The sequence below is a fragment of the Schistocerca gregaria genome, chromosome 3 (assembly GCF_023897955.1).
Source record: "Schistocerca gregaria isolate iqSchGreg1 chromosome 3, iqSchGreg1.2, whole genome shotgun sequence".
NCBI classification, from domain to species: Eukaryota; Metazoa; Arthropoda; class Insecta; order Orthoptera; family Acrididae; genus Schistocerca; species Schistocerca gregaria.
This window is the reverse complement of record NC_064922.1, coordinates 860,301,359-860,325,935: the sequence shown is the minus strand read 5'-3', so window position 1 is coordinate 860,325,935 and position 24,577 is coordinate 860,301,359. Positions and strand designations below refer to the sequence as shown.

The window sequence follows — 24,577 nt, the reverse complement described above, 5'->3', positions numbered from 1 at the left end:
CTGAATATTTTAGGTTAAGCTTAACTAGAACTGATCAAATGAAAATACATATTATTTTATTACTATTAGCCTATCTGTATTTTATACTAGAAACACAGCATAATGCAAAGATGTCTCGAAAAGCAGCCTCAAGCCAATAAATGGCAGTGCTATAGGTTGACCACAAAGCTGAATATCCAAATCACCTATTACTAACTGGAATAAATCCACCTGATGGATGAATGATAATCAAAAACTCTTAAATGAACCATGCATATGACTAGCTACAGTAATTTGCATTTTCCGTTCGTAGTTATAATTATTTCAAAAGCGAAATAGGTAATTTAAAATCAACAACACTATTATTCTACTACTTCACAAGTATTTAACATTATGATATAATTATTAAAAAAATGGAATTAATCTTATTTGAGTCACCCAAAGTCTATGCTTGACACTCATCGTATGTTAGTGTGAAACATATTCCTAGTCCAACATAACAAAACCACAATTTTGTTGACACACATTTTCTTTTTGGCCTTCAACACCTATTAACATGTGGAACTGATGGGGATTTTTTGGGCAGTATATCCTTTCTCAAAATTACTATTCGTTACAAATCAAATATTAACTTACTAAACTCATGACTGACTCAATAACACACCTATGCTCAATATTGGAGACTTTTGTACATATGGTGAAGCTCAATTTACTAGGTTTATAGATATAAATATATACTTCCACAGTCATTGTCACAATCAATAAAATTCTTCTGGGTTTGTAACTGTATTGTCAGTATGTAAAAACTACCAAAGTTTGGATCATAATGACAATCAGTCACAAACCCAGAGGAATTTTATTGACTAGGTTTGTTGTTGATGTGGTCTTCAGTCCAGAGACTGGTTTGATGCAGCTTTCCATAATAACCTATTCTGTGCAAGCTCCTCCATCTCCCAGTACCTACTGCAACCTAGTCCTTCCGAATCTGCTTAGCGTATTCATCTCTTTGCCTCCCTCTACGATTTTTACCCTCTGCACTGCCTTCCAATACTAAATTGGTGATCCCCTGATGCCTCGGAACATGTCCTACCAACTGATCCCTCCTAGTCAAGTTGTGTCACACACTTCTCTTCTCCCAATGGTATTTCAGTACCTCCTCATTAGTTACATGATCTACCTATCTAATCGTCGTCATTCTTCTGTAGCACCACATTTCGAAAGCTTCTATTCTCCTCTTGTCTAAGCTATTTATCATCCACGTTACACTTCCATACATGGCTACGCTCCACACAAATACTTTAAGAGAAGACTTCGTGACACTTAAATCTATACTCTTCAGAAACACTTTCCTTGCCATTGCCAGTCCGGGTCATTCCACGTCAAATCAACAAATGAAACCATTTTCAACCTTATCCTATTGGATTTAAATGAAATTAAGTATGCCTATAGTACTCATAAATAGTACCATAAATTAATTTTTTCACATTTTTTAAATAAAAAGTTACTGACTAATGGACTCAAAAATTGAAAAATGACCAATTTTTGACTCACGGAACAATGTGGTTTTCTTTATAACTTGTGTTCCAATTAAGCTATAAAAATAAAATTTACTTCACTGGAAATCTCTAAAAAGAGCTTTTATATGATACCAAACATCGTTAGTTTCACACACACACACACACACACACACACACACACACACACACTGTTTATAAAAACAACATTGTTGAATATTTTTAAAATTCTCAAAAAAAAAGTGAAAGATAAACTTTACATATACATATTCTGAAAGTTTCAACTTGAGAAGGAGCATGGGATCACTACGTAAAGCAATTTTATGTTTACCACGATTAACCAAAATCACAGTCAGATAGGTGAATTTCTATTATTTTGCTACACATGAAAATATTACAGTGTCAGATTTTGTTACATGGTTCACAAATTGTGCTTTTGAAATGAATAACTGCTTATTAAACTTTGGTGCTAACTATTTATTAATATCTGTAAAACCACGGGAGAAAAGAAAGAAAAAAAGGAAGCTATCTTTCATTTTAAGGATTATATATAAAATGATTCTTTGGTGTTACTATTTGCAATCTATTCAGTATTTTATCTCTAATTAATATTGTCAGCAATTTTCACCTACTGTTGAAAGTGACCCACACATTCTTTTGCTGTGTTGCAGCTGTAGTGCAATTATGTGCTTAACTCTGAAATATGTTTTGAATCTAGCTTAAAGGTACTTTTGTACAAAACCTTAAAGACAACCATCCACAACTTCACATTGGATTTTCGAAGTTTGCAAACCTATGTCCCAAAAATTGTGTCTTAGCTGGAAGTAGTGGTAGTCATAGTGAGTGAGTGAGTGAGTGAGAGTGTGTGTACTACCCATCAAAACTTCAAACTCATGCTGATTGGATGTAACATTCCTCAGCTGACAAAGGATGAAGATAATCCAATAAAAACTTACGAAGACTGAATTGCAAGAGTTGTATGTAATCAGTGAATGTAAATTCTGCCCTGGCCCAGAAACATTTAAGACATATTTACAAGATTTGTTTAATACTAATGATATTGATAATATAACTTATCAGCAATGGGTTTCCATTGACCACACATCTCTAGAAAGAATCAAAATCATCTGACAACTTTATTGATTGTCTTTTTATAAATTAAATAAAAATTCATGTGTTGCCAATCAACAATCAACCTTCCAAAAGAGACTGAGAAATGAACTTAAAGAAGGCGAGGTCTTAGCAATCTGACTTTTCTGAGAATTACTCCTTTGTCATCCAGGACGAAGTTCAAGGCTATCACTGGAGGACAAACATACAAGCAACGATTCATCCCATTGTTGCTTATTACAAGGATGGGAACAAACCCGAGCACACAAGTCTTGTAATCATATCAGAATGCCTAACACAACACTGTTGCTGTGCATTTGTTTCAATCTTACTTTATGGGCTTCCTGACTTAAATTCGGTAGAAAACCAAGAAAAATATATTATTTCTGCAGCTCATTATAAAAAATAGGAAGAACTTTATCATCCTGTGTCATCATGAAGCAGATTTCCAAACTGGAGCTGAATGGCATTTTTCAGCCACCTCGCATGGGAAGGGAGCTAGTGATGGTGTTGGTGGAACGTTTAAACGACTTGCAGCTCGAGCAAGTTTGCAACGACCATACAGTGATCAAATAATGACACCAAAACAACTTTATATGTTTGCCAAGGATAACATAGAAGGAATGAACTTTAAGTATGCTACTAAAGAAGATCACAAAAATTAAGTAATGAAACTTATGGAGAGATTTGAGAAATGCTGCAATATTGTAGGGACACAAAAACTCCACACTTTTATTCCTTATAGCAAGGACAAAATAATAACAAAAGTGTATTCAAACTCCAATGATAGTAAAACTGAACTGGTGACAGTTTCTGACAGCGATACAATACTGATCAAGGACACAAAAAGGATATGTCGCTTGTGATTATATTGGACACTGGTGGTTAAACTTTGTACTAAAAAAAATTCAGGAGAAGGATGAAATCACAGTTTCTTACATCCACATGGACCGTCACCATCTTTTACATTTCTGAGTCATCCAGACATTCTTTCCATAAGCAGTAGGGAAGCAGTGGCAATCGTGAACCCTCAAACTGCTACAGGGCGAACATATAAGTTATCTAGTGCAGAAATGTTGATGTGCAACAGACTGATTAGTTCGAAGTATGAAGAAGTGCACTAATAGGGTACCTATTTGTAAATAATAGTAATTACTAACTGAATTTAGGTCTGATCTCAGGTATTCACCTTTCTGTGTTTTTTTATTTATGTTTTAAGTTTTCATTTTGTAGTTATTAATTACAGAAGCATAAAACATGTTTGTCAATTATAAGTTATTTTGTATTTCTGCATTTTACAACAACATACAGCTGGTGAGAAGTAGGCCTAATATTTAAAATAAATTGTTTACAAATTTTTTAAAGCACCACCCTTAACGTAAAATTGATTTTGATAATGATCCCTTGCTCATCCCAAGATGAAACTTTCAGAATATGTAGATCTAAAGTGTATCTTTCACATATTTTTTTAAAAGAATTTTAAAAATACAGTTTTTCAAAATTTGGTAAATTCAATAATTTTTTTAAACAATTTGTGTATACATTAAGCTAATGATGCTTGGTATCATATAAAAGCTCTTTAAAAGAGCTTTCCAATTAAGTAAATTTTATTTTTCTAGCTTAAGAACAACACGAGTTGTAAAGAAAACAATATTGTTCCAAGAGTCAAAAATTTCTCATCTTCTCAAGTTTTGAAGGTCCATTACTCGGTAACTTTTCATCAGAAAAATGTGAAAAAATTAATTTGTGTCACGATTTATGAGTAATATATGCATACGTAACTTCAAAAAAATCTGAGAGGGTCAGGTTGCAGCACTTTTTGATTTGACATGAAATTGCCCGTCTACAATTTACGTCCTCTCTACTACGACCATGATCAGTTATTTTGCTCCCCAATTAGCAAAACACATTTACTACTTTAAGCGTCTCATTTCCTAATCTAATTCCCTCACACAATTTTATTCGATTACATTCCATTATCCTCAATTTGCCTTTGTTGATGTTTATCTTACATCCTCCTTTCAAGAGACAGTCCAATCCATTCAACTGCTCTTCCAGGTCCTTTGCTGTCTGACAGAATTACAATGTCATCTGCGAACCCCAAAGTTTTTATTTTTTCTCCATGGATTTTATTTCCTACTCCAAATTTTTTCTTTTGTTTCCTTTGGCGCTAGCTCAATATAAAGATTGAATAACATGGGGGGTAGGCTAAAGCGGTCTCACTCCCTTCCCAATCACTGCTTCCCTTCATGCCCTCGACACACTATAACTGACATCTGGTTCCTGTACAAATTGTAAATAGCCTTTTGCTCCCTGTATTTGACATGACACCTTCACAATTTGAAAGAGTATTCCAGTCAACATTGTCAAAGGCTTTCTCTAAGCCTACAAATGCTTGAAATATAGGTTTGCCTTTCTTAATCTATCTTCTAAGATAAGTCAGAGGGTCAGTATTCTCTCATGTGTTCCAACATTTTTACAGAAACCAAAGTGATCTTCCCCGAAGTAGGCTTCTAGTAGTTTTTCCATTCGCCTGTAGAGAATTCGTGTTACTATTTTGCAAGTGTGACTTATTAAACTGAGAGTTCTGTTATTTTAACACACGTCACAACACCTGCTTTCTTTGGGATTGGGATTATTATATTCTTCTTCAAGTATGAGGCTGTTTCACCTGTCTCATACATCTTGCTCATCAGATGGTACAGTTTTGTGAGGACTGGCTCTCCTTAGGCTATCAGCAGTTCTAATGGAATGATGTTTACTCCTGGGGCCTTGTTTCGACTTAGGTCTTTCAGTGCTCTGTCAAATTCATCACGCAGTATCATATTTCCCATTTCAATCTTCCATCTACACCCTCTTCTATTTCCGTAATACTGTCCTTAAGTACATCGCCCATGTATAGACCCTCTACATACTCCCTCCACCTTTCTGCTTACAACTGATTTTCCATCTGAGCTCTTGACATTCAGACAAGTTGTTCTCTTTTCTCCAAAGGTCTCTAATTTTCCTATAGGCAGTATCTATCTTACCCCTGGTGATATATGCCTCTACATGCTTACATTTGTCCTCTTGCCATCCCAGCTTAGCCATTTCGCACTTCCAGTCAATCTCATTTTTGAGACACTATTCCTTTTTGCCTCCTTAATTTTTATATTTTCCCCTTTATCGATTGAATTCAATATTTCTTCTATTACCCAAGGATTTATCGAGTTTAATTTTGTGAAATATCTCCAACACACCATTGGAAATTTGACATGCCATGTAGGTATTGTCAATTAAGTCCTCCAGCTAATGGTGGCAGGTACAGCTATGTGATGGCATGGAATGGGAACTCTTATTAAACTGAATGAAATCATCTGTGTGTTCAGCTACATTGTGATTCTGGGATCCTCCTCCCCCCCCCCCCTTTTGTGATAACAGTCATGAGCAGGAGGGTGGGAAGGGGGCGAGTTGCATGCAGAGGAGCAAGGTAGCCCCATCCCCACACTGTAATGATATTTTTCTTATTTTTTTTTTTTTTGAGGGGGTGGGGGTGAACCTTGCCTGCCTCTCACCGTGCAGGCAACATAACCAAGCGAAAGCAGATGTCATGCATGGAGTTAAAAGTCAAAAGTCGGATCAATGTTGTAACATTTTTAATAAAGTTCCTAAATGAAACAATTATGTCACCAGGAAAGGAAACAGTACAAAAGAAAGTGAAGTATAATAGAAAACAATGGTTCCTCACACAGACAGCATTGTCAGTTAAGTAACATTTTCTACACTCAAAAAATTACTACTGTCCAAAGATTTTCGGCGTCTACCAATTCAGGAGCATGGAACTGATCGGGAAACTTCAAAGTTACCATAATATACGTGTTCGCAAGCTCACTGGTTTCGTCACAACACTTTTACTCCAGGTGGCAAATAACAGTAGGATACATACCTATGATGCCTGTATTTTGTGAATCCTTCACTTCCGAAGTCCAATCCTGTAGGTACAACCTTCACGTCACGTTTCTTAAGGGCATAGTCAATTATACATTCGTTTTCTTCGGGCTACAAAAGAGCAGAGATAGTTATAAGAGCATGTGGAAACAAAGTACACAACAATACAACTGAAAATGGTTACACACAAGCAATCTCTACGAAATGTTGCGGGCCATACGAGATGGCAAAGTATGAGAAATTACGTCCCATATGCTACAATAACTTTTCAGTCATAAACACTTCTCTGCGTGGTAAAATTACGGAAATACGTCTCCCACCTCAGGAGCAGGTAAATAAGTAAATGTGAACTACTATATTTAATGTAAATATTATACCGCGAGAAATCAAACAATTATTACACTTCCAAATTTTTCAAAAATCACAGCTTAACACAGTCGGCACTCATCGGGGAAAGGATGTAAGTGTATACACGATAAGAAAATAGCATGAGGCATGAAGTGTTTGGTTATTGGAACGGTATCCATAAATTTACTTCCTTTCAAATAAAAAATAACGAAATTTTCCTGACCAAAATGGTGTATATTTTCGTGTGTTCAGTAGTGTTGATTACATGTCTCAAAAAATAGCATCGTCAAACTCGGCTTGCCAAGCAAAACTCGCCATATATTTATAATGAGTTCACAATGACCACCAATACGGCGCAAAATATTTCGTATCAATTCTCGACTTCCGCAAAACACTACTACTTCCCAAATTACAACAGCTCTATCCAACCACGATACTCACCGCATCGTCTCTCCACTCTCCAACAAGATCAAAACCCTACTTGGAGCGAGGCACGTGAATGCGTTGTTGCTTGTCGCACGTTCACCACAGGCGTCTAGTGCCAACAACTCGCAAAGGATCATGGTAGCGTGACCATAGCGACATCTATCGGTTTGGTCGGTAGTTGACGATCCCTTCAACGACGTTAGCTCCCGACGCCTGAATCAGTTCCAACTTGCCTTTCGGAAAACAAAGACCGCGACGTTTCTTTTACATATTCTATTTATATTCACGGCAATACAGAGTGGAATACTTCGCCACGTTGTGTTACAATGTACATCATTCTACTCGACCTAGACTACGTCATTCCCACACGTCTGTTTAGATTGCCCCATAACGCTTTTTTCCCCTCTACGTAGCAAATAGCGCCATAAACAACTTCATTTTTCTCCTTTAAGAGTGCTGAGTTTTGCAGTTAATAAAATGTTACTGATTGAAAATTACATTTTCGATTTACTTTCTTATTTATAGACAGTGTAGGGCGCCAGATCTGTCGTTATTGGAAAATCTGAATCATTTGTTGCTTTCGGACAGGTGGCCTCGCTCAAAGAAGGAACACCCAATGGAAAAAAAATTCAAGTCGTCATTGAACATTTGTTATTTTCCACTAAAACAAAGCAAAATGATGAAATTAAGAATAAGGGGGCCGAAACGCACCAAAACACTAACATAAAAGGAGTGGGCTTGGGGAAAATATAAGTTTCGCTCCGGATGTTTGCAGACAAAATTCTCACCACCAACACGACCTCACAACATGCTTATTGAGAAACCTCGACGTCACGTGGCGGCCTATGTAAATAGGTGATTTTCCTGCAGTTTAGCAGCTTTTCGACGGAGAGAGCATTTATTTCGGATACCAAAAATTTTACAAGCAACAGATTTATACAAAGTTAGGCCACTAGCGGAGTAATAGATTTCACACGCAAATATAACTAAAAGACCGCAAAGGGCACTTACAGTGCCTCTGGCTCTTCTGCAGAAGATATGAAGTGATTACTTTCGTATTACTACTTCAATTACAGTAATACCTTTTTATGTAAATTTGTTGATAGTCACAATCATGATTTTTTCCAAATACAGTGTGTTGTAATTGTTGAGGTTGTGGTTCGGTTGGGACCAAATAACACAGCTTAAATTGCTGTGAATAAAACGAGAAATAAATTACGTTGAAAGCATTGATTATCATCTACAGTGTGATATCTAAACCCCCAGTTATCGTTACAGATTGACTGTCGAGTACTTCTGCAAGGTGTCGATAACAGATGTTGCATAGCCTGGCGTCTATGTTCATCTTTGCAATCACCTACTTGTGTCGCTAACTTATGAATTTCCGAGGATGTGGATAACTTGGGACCTAATAACACAAAGTACCAGCTAGCTTCATTTACGAAGCTTCGGAAATTACTCATTAGCTATGTGGCAAGATGTTATCTGTGCTTCTTCCATTATTTGTATTCCAACAAGGACTTTCCATTACCATACTTATAACCTCATATCTGTAAGATTCTACACCATTCAGGAACACACATTTTCATTGTCGTGCCAGCAATCATACAAAGTTAAGCTACTAAATAAGTGCAGTTTATGGAGAGTAAACAATTTCTTGGTAGCCAACTCTTTCAAGCCCACTGATAAACCTCTTACAGAACCATTTGAGGCAAGCACTATTATGCTACACAATACCCACTACTGTACATACAGTTGTGTAAGCCTTGTAAACTGTTTCTCTTTCAACAATGCTGCCTTGGAGCTACCTTAAGCACTTCAGTTCGTTTGCATTTACAGCTTTTTAATAAACCCCTTTGCAGCCAAGTTTGGCAAGCAGTGCAGTGTGACGTGCTTCATGCCAATCCAGGCTTTGTTGGTCATTTATGTCTTTTTCTTGCAAACTGTCCACAGACTGGAGGGGAACTCACCCTGTTGTCACCCTTATCAGTTTCACTTCTGGAAGGCAGTGTGGGAAATGTGGATGACATTCTCGACCCCGAAAAGACTGGACCACAAATAACAATAACCAAAATATCCTCATTTTTTACTTCTGCCACATTCTTGCAACTCATCACACTTAGGATCTGTGGAAGGGGTCGCTAGGTTATCATTTATCTTGTAATATGTATTACATGTTTTTGTTTTTCACACATGTCCCACTGTTCGAGCATCTCTATCAAAACCTGGGGCTGTAAATAATAATATCCACTAAATTGCCTTATCACAATTTTCTGTAGCACACACAATATTTCTCTAGTTGAATACAAAAAATTGTAAATGCAGAAACAGCAGCATTTGTGTGGTGAACATATATAAGGGTACTATGAGCTGTGCAGTTAACTGAAACGCAATAAGATCAGTTTGTGAACGTACACTGGATAGTCCTTCCCAAGGACTATTTATCACACACATTTGAGAGTGTCAGCATTGAGGTGGCAGTCCAAGAAGTTACACTGCTTATGTGTATGCCAAGTGAAGAACCTGAACTGGAAGTCATACACTGCAGATCCTCTTAAACACGTGAGCTCTGTAATGGCTTGCAAAATCCATCACACTGCCTTAATGCAGCCTAAAAATAAGTGAATTATACAGTCAAAAAGATCTTTGAGCGCTTACCCACTAATATGAAGCAAATAAGAAATAATAAAATTAACAACAGATACAAATTAAGGTCATATCTATTCCTATCAAACTGAAACACCTTTTTCTTGCTGTAATTTATATTTATTTATTGTTCCAGGTCATTTTACGGCATCTTCAGTGGATTTAATTTGAAACAATACACTTGTCTTTCTGTACAATAGTTTACATCATAATTTATACATAAATAAATTACTATTAGTGGCAGTCAATTGAAAACTGAACACCTGCCCCAACAGAACCATGGAATGGCACGGTCGGCACATGATGGATCTAGAATGGCAACCTCTCTTGCACTTCATCATCTGACTGAAACCAACATCCAAGTGCATCTTTCTCCAGGTGAAAGCAAATGTGAAAATCACACAGTGAAAGATATTGACTGTATGGTGTATGCTGCAGTGTTTCCAACCAAATCACTGAAGCATTGCCTTCGCCCAACTGGTAGGGTATGGACTGGCATTATCATGCAACAGGTGACTCCATCCAACAGCATTCTGACGGCCCGAGAGCAAACGGCAAAACCGACTGTGGAAACATCCAACATCCGTCAAAAATAACCCCCCATTTTTTAAAATTATAAAGATGATTACAACACAAACGCAAATGAAACAACTGAGACACAATACTGATAACCACAAGTTTGTGAGCAAGAGTAAAAGTATGTTGGGTGCTGAAGAAACTGTGGTTTGTGGAAGTGAAATGTTGGGGAGTGAAACTTACTTATCAGTACTCAACATATAGGTTCAGGGAATTCTAGTTGTGCAAATGATTGCAACAAAATCCATTTTACGTTTGAGTTCCTCAGGGACGAAGTCTGATGCCAACACCCACCAGCAAGAAAAAGTGACAAGGAGGTGTGAAGAGACTTGTACAATATGTTGTGGGCACGACAAGGCTGCTCGAGGCTTCTCACTTCTTAGCACACTTCCTGGAATCACCCATTCATTACAGTGGTGTGCATATAAGAAGGCGGGAGGTGAGGCAATGTGCTCAGGCATGCTACAGTGTACCATGTGACGATCCGGCCAATAGCATATTTATGCCACGTCCACTAGTGGCACGAGTTTTGGGATCTTCATAGAATATCTAGTGTCTATTTACATGTTAGTTTAGACATGATGAGGTTAACATATAACTTCTAAGAGGGAGAATCAGAAGCAGGAACAGTGGTTTGGTGTATCGCTCACCCCAGTTTCCAGGGTCAGCAATGGCTGGAGTGTGACGCACGGGACAGGGACCGAGAGCGCACTGGTGCCACCACAAAGCGTTTGCCATCTCTCTCTGTGCCATGTCGCAACACTACCACCTGCAACAACAGCTACCATTAATATAGGTGTGTCTGGCGAGTTGCTGAAGCTCTGGGCCACTGGCAACACTGACTTGAGAAGATCGAACATAAACTCTCCGGGTAACGACATCGACACCCAATTCTGTCACTGAGGGAACCTGCTGCAGCTACTACAAAAACGAGTGGCACTAGATTTGCCACAAGAGGTGCCGGCCTTCCTGCCAGTGGCACATTTATTGCCATCAACAGCACCGCAATTGCAGGCACCACTTTGCATCCACGAATCACATGTCCGAGTGCCGAGGAGATATCCATCCACTGAGCATGTGTTTAGGATACCAGCCAGCCACTATGTGGCCAGTTCAGTTCACCAAACTGAATGAGGATCACATCAGCCAAACAGTTCCAGCTGCCATTACATCCTGGACATCACATCTCTGCAACTACGAGCTGCCAGTTATCATCATGAGCCTCTCGAACATTGGTCTCCCTGGACTCTGGGCATCAAGACCTCACACTTGCCGGTGTTTATTGACTTTAGCAATTTTACATCACACACAGTGGCCAGCTTTGTAGTTCTCTACATTAAGGGCTAGCTACTCTTTGTGCCAAGCCGATACTTTGTCAAGATCACAATGGATAATGCTGCAATTTTTTCTGGAAATAATTTGTTCATAGGTAACTACATCCTCTGTGAAAAGTATGAGATTGCTGTTAATGTATAACATGAACACCATTGCCCGAGGGTATACTAGATATCGTTTCAGTGACTGTAGACAGCTTTCTATCCAGGATTACAAACTGTGTCCTGTCAGTCAATAAATTTTTGATCCTGTTCTTTAAAAGATGTCAACTTGGCAATGAATCAGAAGCCTTTTGAAAGACTAGAAATACCCAATCAACCCATTTCATTTATCCATGGCATTCAGGATATTGTGTGTAGGCATTCAGGATATTGTGTGTAAACTGCACAAGTTGAGCACTGTGTAGTTGACTTTTTTGAACTAATCCAGACTTCCATGGAGAAGGTTATTTTCTTCTAGGTAGGTCCTAACATTGAAGCACACAATGTACACTCAAAATTGGTGAGATTTTTGTCATTTGTTGACAAATTGCCTGTTTGGCTTTTGTCTTGCAATCTTCATTCAACATTGAACAACTTTCCTGATGTTTTGCCAGCACAAGTGGCTGGCATTGTCAAAGATTCAACCTCCACTATTGGTGATAGACTAGAGACAACCATGTGGCCGGAGTTGTCTGTATCTTTTACGCCAACACGTGAGGGCTTTAACCCTAGTCATTACTGCTGTGGATCTCCCCTTGATCCATTGCTACCTGCAATGATTGTTTGCTGCAAATTTGTTGAAACTACTGACACATTTGTGAATTTCTATGGCTTCCTTTACAAGCAGGCGTGGCAGCTCTTCTGCGCAATGAGAATCTCTGTACCGGTGAATTTTATGTGGTCAGTCTCACACAGCATTGCTCTGCCATGGCTGATTTCTCCACCTGTCTTAACCTGCAATGCTGTTTACGTTTGATGATCCTGGTAATGATGGACTGTCCAGTCACTCTAACATAGACGTTTCCAAATATACAAAGTAAATAGTATATTTACAGTATTGTGAGTGGCCTTCTTTTGTCTTGTGCGGATCTGGGCAGAAGATACATGACCTACTAAATCTGATCTTCTCTCTCAGCACGCAAACTGAGGAATCCACAAAACACAAAAGCCCTACCAACTCGGCTGTATGGGTTACCAAAAATCTATAAAAATGATGTCATATTACGACCGAATGAGAGTACTCCTGGATCACTTATGTATAAACTGTGAAATACTTGGTCTCTCTGCTTCAGCTGCACATTGGAAAGACCGACAATTCATCGAGAAGCTGAAGATTGATTGAATTAAAAGAGGGGAAAAGGACCAAACTACGAGGTCATCAGTCCCTTGTTCCGAATACAAAAGTAACACAAGTGTGAGAATAAAACATGACTGACAACTCAAAACAGAATGAAAGGAGAAACCACAAGAACGATGAAAGGCAACAAACATTTAAATGGACAAAACAGGGCAAGAAAACCACAGAAACACAAGAAACAGGATGAAGCGATTAAAACAACAAAGTGGATTACCTTGGCAGGCTGACCATGAGAATAAAAAAGGAGAAGCCAGCCACTCCGCAACACATTAAAACCTCCACCCTAGAAGTACTGGGGGGAGGACAGAGAGGGACAAAGGACATCAGTAAAACTTAGATCAAATGATAAAACCCACCCTCACAAATAAAACATAAAACTAAATCAGCCAATGAGGCATAGTCAGATAAAATTAGAGGCAACAATTCTAATAACCCAAGATTTCATCACTGGGCAGTGAAAATGGGACAGTGCACCAGAATATGGGCCACTGTTAACCGGCACCACACCGACACTCAGGCGGGTCTTCACAGCGCAGGAGGTAACCGTGGGTCGCCCAAGTGTGGTCAATGGGGAGCTGGCAGAGGACAACCGATTCCCTGCGAGAGGCCCGCATGTAAGACTTCCACACATTCGTAGTCTCCTTATGACACACAGTTTGTTGTTATGCCACTCCATCTTCCAAAGCCAAAAAACCATACAGGCTAAGTCAGAATGCAGGTCAGATTCAGAGATGACCATCTCCAGAAGCAGTTTCCGTGTAGCCTGTTGGGCCAACCTGTCAGCAAGCTCGTTGCCTGGGATGCTGACATGTCCTGGGGACCATACAAACACCACTGAATGATGGGACCGGTCTAGGGCATAGACGGACTCCAGGATGGATGCTACCAAGGAATGACAAAGGTAGTGCTGGTTAACAGCTTGTACGATGCTCAAGTACACAGAAAAAAAAGATTCCTCGGGGCATGAACAGATATACTGAAATGCATGAGAGATGGCCACCAGCTCTGTAGTGAATACACTGCAGCCATTGGGAAAGGAATGCTGTTCAAAATGGCCTCTGTGGACGTAGGCGAAGCCAACTTGACCATCAGCCATTGAGCCATCGGTGTAAACCGCTTCAGAGCCCCAGAACATATCAAGAACACAGTGTAAGTGACAGCGGAGAGTGGCAGGAGTAACTGAGTCCTTAGGTCATGTGAAAGGTCCAGGTGAATATGCAGCCTAGGTGTACACCACGGAGGTGTATTCGGACGGACCTGGATGGGATGTGGTAAAGGGAAGGACTCCAGTTCAGACAGAAGGGATCGCACGCGAATGGCAATCGTTAGCTCTGACCTGGGCTGCCGATGCAGAAGATGAACTGCCACGGGTGGAAAAAGGAGACGCTAATTTGAATGCTCAGGTGAACTATCAATGTGTGCAACATAACTGGCGAGCAGTTTGGCACCTCCGATCTACAATGAAGGGATTCCGGCCTCCACCAGGACACTGGGCACAGCACTCTTCTAATAGCTCCCATCACTAGACAAATGCCACAGTGGTGCACTGGATCGAGTACACACAACACTGAGGGCGCCTCCAAACCATAAATCAGACTCCCACAGTCAAGGCGGGATTGAACAAGGGCTTTGTAGAGTTGCAGCAGAGTAGAGCGATCTGCACCCCAGTTGGTGTTGCTCAGGCAGCGGAGGGCACTGAGGTGCTGCCAGCACTTCCACTTAAGCTGACGAAGGTGAGGTAGCCCAGTCAACTGGGTGTCGAAAACCAGTCCTAAGAATCAATATGTCTCCACTACAGTGAATGGATCGTCATGAAGGTAAAGTTTTGGTTCCTGATGAACAGTACGATGCTGACAGAAGTGCATGACACACGACTTAGCGGCCAAAAACTGGAAGCCGTGGGCGAGAGCCCATGACTGCGCCTTGTGGATGGCTCCCTGTAGGCACCACTCGGCAACACCAGTGCTGGTTGAGCAGTATGAAATGCAGAAGTCGTCTTCACACAGAGAGGGTGAGACAGACGGTCCTACAGCTGCTGCTAGATCATTAATGGCCACTAAAAATAGTGATACACTCAATATAGAGCCCTGCAGGACCCCATTCTCCTGGATATGGAGGGAACTAAGGAAGGCACCAACTTGGACATGGAAAGTACGGAGTGACAGGAAGTTCTGGATAAAAAATCGGAGCGGGCCTCTAAGACCCCATCCATATAATGTGGCAAGGATATGATGTCGCCAGGTGGTGTCATACATTTTGCTTAGATAAAAAAAGACTGCAACAAGGTGTTGGCGTCTGGAAAAGGCTGTTCCGATGGCAGATTTGAGAGATACAAGATTATCATTGGTAGAGTGAAGCCGCCCTGACATGGAGCCAGTAGGCCACGTGACTCCAGAACCCAACCCAACCGCCGACACACCATATGTTCCAGCAGCTTACAAACAATGTTGGTGAGGCTGATGGTCCGATAGTTATCCACATCAAGCGGGTTTTTGCCGGGTCTGAGCACTAGAACAATGATGCTCTCCCGCCACTGCAATGGAAAGACGCCATCGCACCAGATCCAGTTGAAGATCACAAGGAGAAGGCGCTTGTAGTCAGATTCTACACAGAGTACACGAAAGAACTTGCCCCCCTTCTAACAGCCATATACCGCAAGTCTCTAGAGGAACGGAAGGTTCCAAATGATTGGAAAAGAGCGCAGGTGGTCTCAGTCTTTAAGAAGGCTCGTCGAGCAGATGCGCAAAACTATAGACCTATATCTCTGATGTCGATCTGTTGAAGAATTTTAGAACATGTTTTTTGCTCGAGTATCATATCATTTTTGGAAACCCAGAATCTACTCTGTAGTAATCAACATGGATTCCGGAAACAGCGATCGTGTGAGACCCAACACGCTTTACTTGTTCATGAGACCCAGAAAATAATAGATACAGGCTCCCAGGTAGATGCTATTTTCCTAGACTTCCGAAAGGGGTTTGATACAGTTCCGCACTGTCGCCTGATAAACAAAGTAAGAGCCTACGGAATATCAGACCAGCTGTGTGGCTGGATTGAAGAGTTTTTAGCAAACAGAACACAGCATGTTGTTCTCAATGGAGAGACGTCTACAGACGTTAAAGTAACCTCTGGTGTGCCACAGGGGAGTGTTATGAGACCATTGCTTTTCACAATATATATAAATGACCTAGTAGATAGTGTCGGAAGTTCCATGCAGCTTTTCGCGGATGATGCTGTAGTATACAGAGAAGTTGCAGCATTAGAAAATTGTAGCGAAATGCAGGAAGATCTGCAGCGGATAGGCACTTGGTGCAGGGAGTGGCAACTGACCCTTAACATAGACAAATGTAATGTATTGCGAATACATAGAAAGAAGGATCCTTTATTGTATGATTATATGATAGCGGAACAAACACTGGTAGCAGTTACTTCTGTAAAATATCTGGGAGTATGCGTGCGGAACGATTTGAAGTGGAATGATCATATAAAATTAATTGTTGGTAAGGTGGGTACCAGGTTGAGATTCATTGGGAGAGTCCTTAGAAAATGTAGTCCATCAACAAAGGAGGTGGCTTACAAAACACTAGTTCGACCTATACTTGAGTATTGCTCATCAGTGTGGGATTCGTACCAGATCGGGTTGACGGAGGAGATAGAGAAGATCCAAAGAAGAGTGGCGCGTTTCGTTACAGGGTTATTTGGAAACCGTGATAGCGTTACGGAGATGTTTAACAAACTCAAGTGGCAGACTCTGCAAGAGAGGCGCTCTGCATCGCGGTGTAGCTTGCTCGCCAGGTTTCGAGAGGGTGCGTTTCTGGGTGAGGTATTGAATATATTGCTTCCCCCAACTTATACCTCCCGAGGAGATCACGAATGTAAAATTAGAGAGATTAGAGCGTGCACGGAGGCTTTCAGCCAGTCGTTCTTCCCACGAACCATACGGGAGTGGAACAGGAAAGGGAGGTAATGACAGTGGCACGTGAAGTGCCCTCCGCCACACACCGTTGGGTGGCTTGCGGTGTATAAATGTAGATGTAGATGTAGACGAAAGATGTCTGTGGATCCGATCCGGCCTAGGAGCTGTGTCAGCGCTATGTGCAAGTGCGCTGACGAGCTTCCACTCTGTAAATGGGGCATTATGGGGTTCATTGTGGTGTGTAGTGAATGAGAGGACTTTCCTTTCCATCCGCTGTTTGTAGGTGTGAAAGGCTGGGGGTAGTTCTCCGATGCAGAGGCTCGAGCATAGTGCTCAGCAATCGCATTTGCGTCGGTACATAGCACGCCATTGATGGTAACGCTAGGGACACCTGTTGGGGTCTGGTACCCAAAAAGATGTCTGATCTTCATCCAGACTTGGGAAGGTGACGTATGGCACTCAATGGTCGACACATGCCTCTCCCAACACTCTTGTTTTTGTCGTTTTATAAGCTGGTGAATACGGGCACGGTGCTGCTTAAGGGCTATCAGATGTTCTAGGGAAGCATGTTGCTTATGTAGCTGTAGAGCTCGCCAACACTCTGTAATTGCCTCATCAACTTCCGGCGACCACCAAGGGACTGTCTTTTGCCAGGGACACCCTAAAGAGCGGGGAATTGCGTTTTCTGCTGCAGAAATGATTGTGATAGTCACCTGCACAACCATTACATCCATATTACCAAGTGGGGCCAAAGTCAACGATGACATCAGAGGTGAAAGTTTCCCCAGTCTGCCTTGTTTAAAGCCCATCTGGGCAAGCGTCCATGGCCTGAAGCCAGGGCAGTGACAGGAAGATGGGGAAGTGGTCACTACCACACAGGTCGTCATGTGCTCTCAAGTGGATATGTGGGAGAAATCCTGGGCTGCAAATTGATAAATCAATGGCCGAGTAACTGCCTCAAGCCTCACTGAAATGTGTGGCAGCTACAGTATTTAAGAGGCAGAGGCGGACTGAGACAGTGCAGTTTCGACATCTTTGCCTCAGCCAGTAAGCACGGTGACACCCCACAAGGGGTTATGGGCGTTAAAATCTCCCTACAGTAGGAAAGGTTTAGGGAGTTGATCAATCAGTGCAGCTAATACATTCAGGGGTACTGCACCATCTGGATGAAGATATACGTTGTAGACAATTATTTCCTGTGTCGTCCTTATTCTGACAACCATAGCTTCAAGAGGGGTTTGAAGGGGCACATGTTCACTACAGACTGAGTTTAGGACATAAATGCGATCTCCACCTGACACTCCATTGTAGTCACTATGGTTCCTGTTTTATCCTTCATAGCCACAGAGGACAGGGTCCGCATTGCCGGGTACCAGGTTTCCTGAAGGGCAATGCAGAAAGCAGGTGTAAAGCTTAACAGTTGCCGTAGCTCAGCCAGGCGGTGGAAAAAAAAAACTGTCACAATTCCACTGCAGGATGATGTGGCCATGAGACTGGGAAGGCATGAAACACTCAATTAAGTAGCCTATGTCTCAGGGTCACTTGCCGCCATCGACTTTTTGCCTAAGCAGTCTATATCCAATGTGTCTCAGAGTCCGGCCAGATCCAGGTCCTCAGCAGGCACCAGAATCTCCACCATATCCTCAGACACAGAGCTTGTAGGTAGTGGTGGTGTGGGTGCCACTGCAAGTTCCTTGTTCTTAAGGGTTCTTCTTTTTTAATTTCTTGTACTGTTCCTTGGGTTTCCCTCGCTGGGAGGACTTCATTATCAGTCTCCGGGACTGAGGACGAGTGTGAAGCCCTACGACCAGCTGCTTTTGGGCTCTTCAGCCACTGGCAGTGTCATCTTTTCCACTAGCAGAAATATGGGAAGGGAGTGACCCAAGGGACCCCGTCCTAGCGAGAGGAGCTGAAGAAGCGTTATGCTTCTCTGGCTCAGAAGTGGGGACAGTTGGGGGAGGGGGTATTGCTCCTGAAGTAGGTGGTGGGGGAGTAACAGGAAAAGATGCCCCACCCCCCCCGCCCCCACCATCAAAGGGGCAGGTATAGTCTCCCGGTTCTGAGAGGCGACACGAATTTGAGGAACTGATAGGGTGAAAACTGTTCTCGTACCAGTGGCATATGAGGTCATAGCCACAGGATGTAGGCACTCAAATTTCCTCTTAGCCTAGGTGTAGGTCAGTCAGTTCAGGGTCTTACATTACATGATTTTCCTCCCTTTCTGTAAAATCCTCCAGTCTGGCAAGCAAGGTGAATGATGCCCTTCGCAGTTGACACAAATGGGAGGTGGGGCGCATGGAGTATTGGGATGTGATGGACATCCACAATCTCGAGAAGTGGGGCTGGAAGTACAGCAGGAAGACATATGGCCGAACTTCCAGCACTTAAAGCATCGCATTGGGGGATGGATATATGGCTTGACGTCACAGCGGTAGACCATCATCTTGACCTTCTCGGGCAATGTGTCACCCTTGAAGACCAAGATCAAGGCACCGATGGCAACCTGGTTATCCCTCAGAGCCCGATGGACACGACAGAGGAAATGAACACCTTGCTGCTCTAAATTGGTGTGCAGCTTGTCGTCAGACTGCAAAAGAAGGTTCCTGTGGAATATAATACACTGGTCCATGTTTAAACTCTTATGGTGGTAACAGAAACATCCCCCAACTTGCCACAAGCGAGTAAAGCCCGTGACTGGGCAGAGGATTCTGTTTTTATCAAAACTGACACAGAGCGCATTCTGGACAAGCCCTCCACCTCCCCGAACTTGTCCTCCTAATGCTCCACAAAAAACTGAGGCTTCAGGGACGTAAAAGATTCCCCATCAACTCTCGTACATATGAGGTACCGGGACGAATAAGCTTCATGCCATCCTTAGTCTGGCATTCCTCCCATGGTGTGGCCAGGAAGGGAAATGACTTGGGGTCATATTTCTTAGCATTAAAGAAAGACTTTGCCTGCTTAGGGACTGCTGGCGGTGGACCACCAGCAAGAGATGACGTACTACACTTCATGGCGTGTCATCTGCCCTGATACCACCCACTCCAACCAGGGGCCCTCCCCACGGGTGGCCATTGCTGAGAGTCCTGATGCCCCAGGGTGATGGGCATCTACTCCTTGGCATACATGGGGAGTTAGAAGTGCAGGCATCAGCAGAGCAATCCCTGTGTTGTCAGGGGGCTACAAGCAACTGGGTACATGGCGGCCCCACCACAATGGACTGGCTACTGTGCTGAATATGATGTACAAAGAAGTCCATGGACATCGTCGGCACAGAAAGTGACACTGCATAGTGCATGGTGGAAAGCGCACCCAGGAAGGTGTCCTCACCGAAGAGATGGAGAATGGGCACGACTGCAACGCAATGATGAGAAAGTGTCTAAAGATCTCAATGCACAATGGACACGATACACCATGTAAGGGGCCCTTCCTCAATTGGCTCACTCTTTGTCAAAATTTTGAAAAATGGAGGTCAAACCCCATAGGGGACCATCACGTAAAGGCCGAAACTTGAGAGACTCCTTTTAGTCCACTCTTACAACAGGCAGGAAAACCTCTGTCCTATTCTTAACCCCAGACCCGCAGTGAGGGAGAAACTGGAGAGCCTAAACTTGGATCAAATGACATTCTGGTCAGCTTTAAATTTTTTATTTTTATTTTTCTTTTATCGCTCAATGGCTCTCTGGAGAACATCAGTTTCATTTGCCTGCAGGATATCACCAAGCTCTTTCTTGCATGTCTTACCCCACAAGCTACTTTACATGGAATGGCGATTCTAAAAACAGCTGAAAGGTGTTGCCATGGGTGGTCCACTTAGTCCAGTGGTTGATAATTTTGAGAGACAGGGATTGGACTTGACACCTTGGAAACCTGAAGTGTGGTACAAGTACGTCAACGGCACCTTCGTCATGTGGAGACACGGTGACGAACAGCTTGGTGACTCCCTCAGACATCTGAACAGCCTCCATGTCAACATGAAATTTACTATGGAAATAGACAAGGACCAACAATTACCCTTTCTATATGTGCTGGTCACAAGGAATGATGAGAACCTGGGTCACAGTGCGTGTAAAAAAACTGACACACACGGACTGATATCTGCATAAACTGTCAAATCGACTCCTATTCAAGAAAAAAGGAATGATCAACAGTCTTGTAACACACGCAAGACAGATATGTGAGCTGCAGCACCTCGGACACGAGATGTAACACTTGGAATCTGTTCTAAGGAGTAATGGGTACTCCATCAGTTGCATAAGAAGTGTCACGAAACCTAACAGTTGACGAAGTGATACATTGGAACAGGAATGTAATATTGTGAGGTGGGAAGGCATCACAAACACATGATTGTGGATATGAGCCTCATTATTTCATTTCATTGACACTTCATGTCATACCAGGGTCAACAGCGAGTTGAGATACTGCCATGCTGTATTGATGCAAGCATTAGTTGGCTCAGTGATCTGCAGGGAGTTGTTCCGTTTATGTTGTGTGTTTGTACTGTAATCTCGTTACAACTGTTTACATTCAAGTACATTTCTCCTAATTCTGGGAGAGTTTTGTGATGTTTGACCTCCTTACAGGTCATATTCAAAAGTATGTGTTATTGTGATGTTGTACAACATGCTTTCTCTCCTGCAGATACTCTGACACAACTTAGAAACTGAGGCCTTTTATTCCAGAAGGGAAATGGCAGACATGATTTACTGCTATGGCTCAGCAGATGGAGTTAATGTGAGAGCCCATAACCTGTACTGTGAACGATTTCCAGCTCACAGGACACCATCTGTTCAACCTATTGTTCCAGCGTCTTGGGGAAACAGGTTCTGTAGGACCAAAACAGTAGACAGTGGAAGGCCTCGTTCAGTTTGCTCGCCTCGAATGGAGGAGCATATTCTAGGTGAAGTGGACAACAATCCTGGAACCAGTGTGCGATGAATAGTAGCAACTGAAGGTGTTAAGTCATCCTCTGGTCTTGGCAGTACTTCTTGAGCAATTGTTGTATCCGTACCATGTTCAGTACGCCCAGACCCTTGGGGCACCAGACCATCCTGCCAGAGTACAGTTCTCCCCATAGTTCTTGCAGCAATATGGTCTACATCCACAATTTGCCTCCTAAATTTTGTTTGCTGATGAAGCAGGGTTTACACAAGATGGCATTGTAAATTTCCATAATCAACATATGTGAGCCGATGAAAATAACCAAACAGTTCAGGAAACAAGGCATAAGGATTGATTCTCAATCAATGTATGCGTAGGCCTTCTTGGCAATAGGTTACTAGGGCCATATGTGCTATCACAGAGATTAACAGGGGCTTGTTATAATTTTTTGAAGAACATACTGCTACCTTTCTATAAATGTGAACAAAGCTAAAGTAGTGCTCCTAACAAAGAGAAAGAGCTGAAGACTATCTATTACAAGATTAGTGGTGAACATATCACACTGTTTAAGTACTGAGAAGTAATACTATAAAACCATATGAGGCGGAATTAACATGTGAACTCTGCTGCAGAGAAGGCGAATGGAAGATGCATACAAGAGACCAATGCACTAAATTCTGGAGCACTGTCTTGTGGGGTACATGTGTAGATGCAGATGTAAATGTGTCAACCATATTCTCCACCATGCACTGTACAGTGTTTTGCAGAGTATGTGTGTAGATGTAGATGTAGGTGTAGGTGTAGATGTAAATCTGTCAATCAATTATTCAGTTCTCAAGATCTAATATTTAAAAGGTAGAAAGACAACACACATTGCTATAAAATGTTCAATTTACATACAAATGTAGTTTCAGCAATAAACTATTCACACTCACATTAAAGTAACATCAGTGTGTATAAACTGCAGTTGTCTCTGTTGCTATAATTACTGCAGTTAATTCCCATACACAAGGACTGGAAGCTTAATGGTCAAATATTCTCTCTGAAACCGATAACCTATCATAAACCACAAGAACTACAATGGGAAGTCCAGTACAGAATAACAGCAATACTACAAAAAGGGTAGATTGTTATTCGCCATATAGAGGAGATACTGAGTCACGGACAGACATGACAAGAAGAAAGAGAACTAAAAGACCACTACACTTGTACACTCAAGATCTCCTTTATATGGTGAGTAGCAATCTATCCTGTTCATAATATCATTGAAACAATTACAACAGGCAAAAATTGCACACATGTTCAGTGAGTAAGCGAAGACTACTGAAACTACAGCTGTGACTGACTGAAATGTATGTAAGCACATGCATACCAGAAAACTATCGACACCTCAATGAAAATTCCCAAACAAATTGAGAATACATAGAAAGATAGGTCCCTTATCATTTAGCTACAAAACAGCAGGTCAGCAACTGGAAGCAGTTAATTCCATAAATTATCTGGGAGTACGGATTAGGAGTGATTTAAAATGGAATGATCATATAAAGTTGGTCGTCGGTAAACCAGATGCCAGACTGAGATTCATTGGAAGAATTCTAAGGAAATGCAATCCGACAACAAAAGAAGTAGGTTGCAGTACGCTTGTTCGCCCAATGCTTGAATACGGCTCAGCAGTGTGGGATCCGCACCAGGTAGGGTTGATAGAAGAGATAGAGAAGATCCAATGGAGAGCAGCGCGCTTCGTTACAGGATCATTTAGTAATTGCGAAAGCGTTACGGAGATGATAGATAAACTCCAGTGGAAGACTCTGCAGGAGAGATGCTCAGTAGCTCGGTACGGGCTTTTGTTAAAGTTTCGAGAACATACCTTCACCGAAGAGTCAAGCAGTATATTGCTCCCTCCTACGTATATCTCGCGAAGAGACCATGAGGATAAAATCAGAGAGATTAGAGCCCACACAGAAGCATACCGACAATCCTTTCCACGAACAATACGAGACTGGAATAGAAGGGAGAACCGATAGAGGTACTCAGGGTACCCTCCGCCACACACCGTCAGGTGGCTTGCGGAGTATGGATGTAGATGTAGACGTAGATTACAAGTATCAGTATTCTCGTGACAAGCATTTTTCTTGGCTTGCGTAGCCACCTTCTGCCCATCCACTATACAGTCTTCTAACATCAGAAGTACAACTTTTGGAGGTATAAAGCTGACGCCGAAGCGAAGTAAAAACAAACATTTCCAACAATAAAAGAGAAACACACCCAAACAATAGCACAAGCACACTATTACAGAATATCGGACAAATTAAAAATGCACTGTCTTACATGCCAAAGGAGATAATGGAAGAAACTGATGGCGTAATATTCACAGAGACCATTCCCGCTCAACATACAGAACATCAAGGTTACTCAGCCATACTCCACTGGACACACCGACAGACAGCAGAACAACAGGCGGAGTTATCTGCTTCCTAAAGGGGTAAACAGAGAATACTGACAGAATTATCAAAGCGGTACATTTGGTAATAAAACTACCACAATAGTGGTAATAAGCGCTGTGCAGGAACAGAACTTTTCT

At 41.9% G+C, this 24,577-nt stretch overlaps 1 protein-coding gene across 1 annotated transcript in view; it reads right to left on the bottom strand.

Moving 5' to 3' along the window:
• The window catches only part of LOC126354863 (uncharacterized), a 123,133-nt gene that overhangs the window by 5,294 nt on the left and 93,262 nt on the right, over positions 1-24,577 (bottom strand). Inside the window, exon 10 of the mRNA XM_050004852.1 lies at positions 6,529-6,641. Coding sequence (XP_049860809.1) covers positions 6,529-6,641 — 113 coding nt within the window. The remainder of the gene's footprint in view (positions 1-6,528; positions 6,642-24,577) is intronic.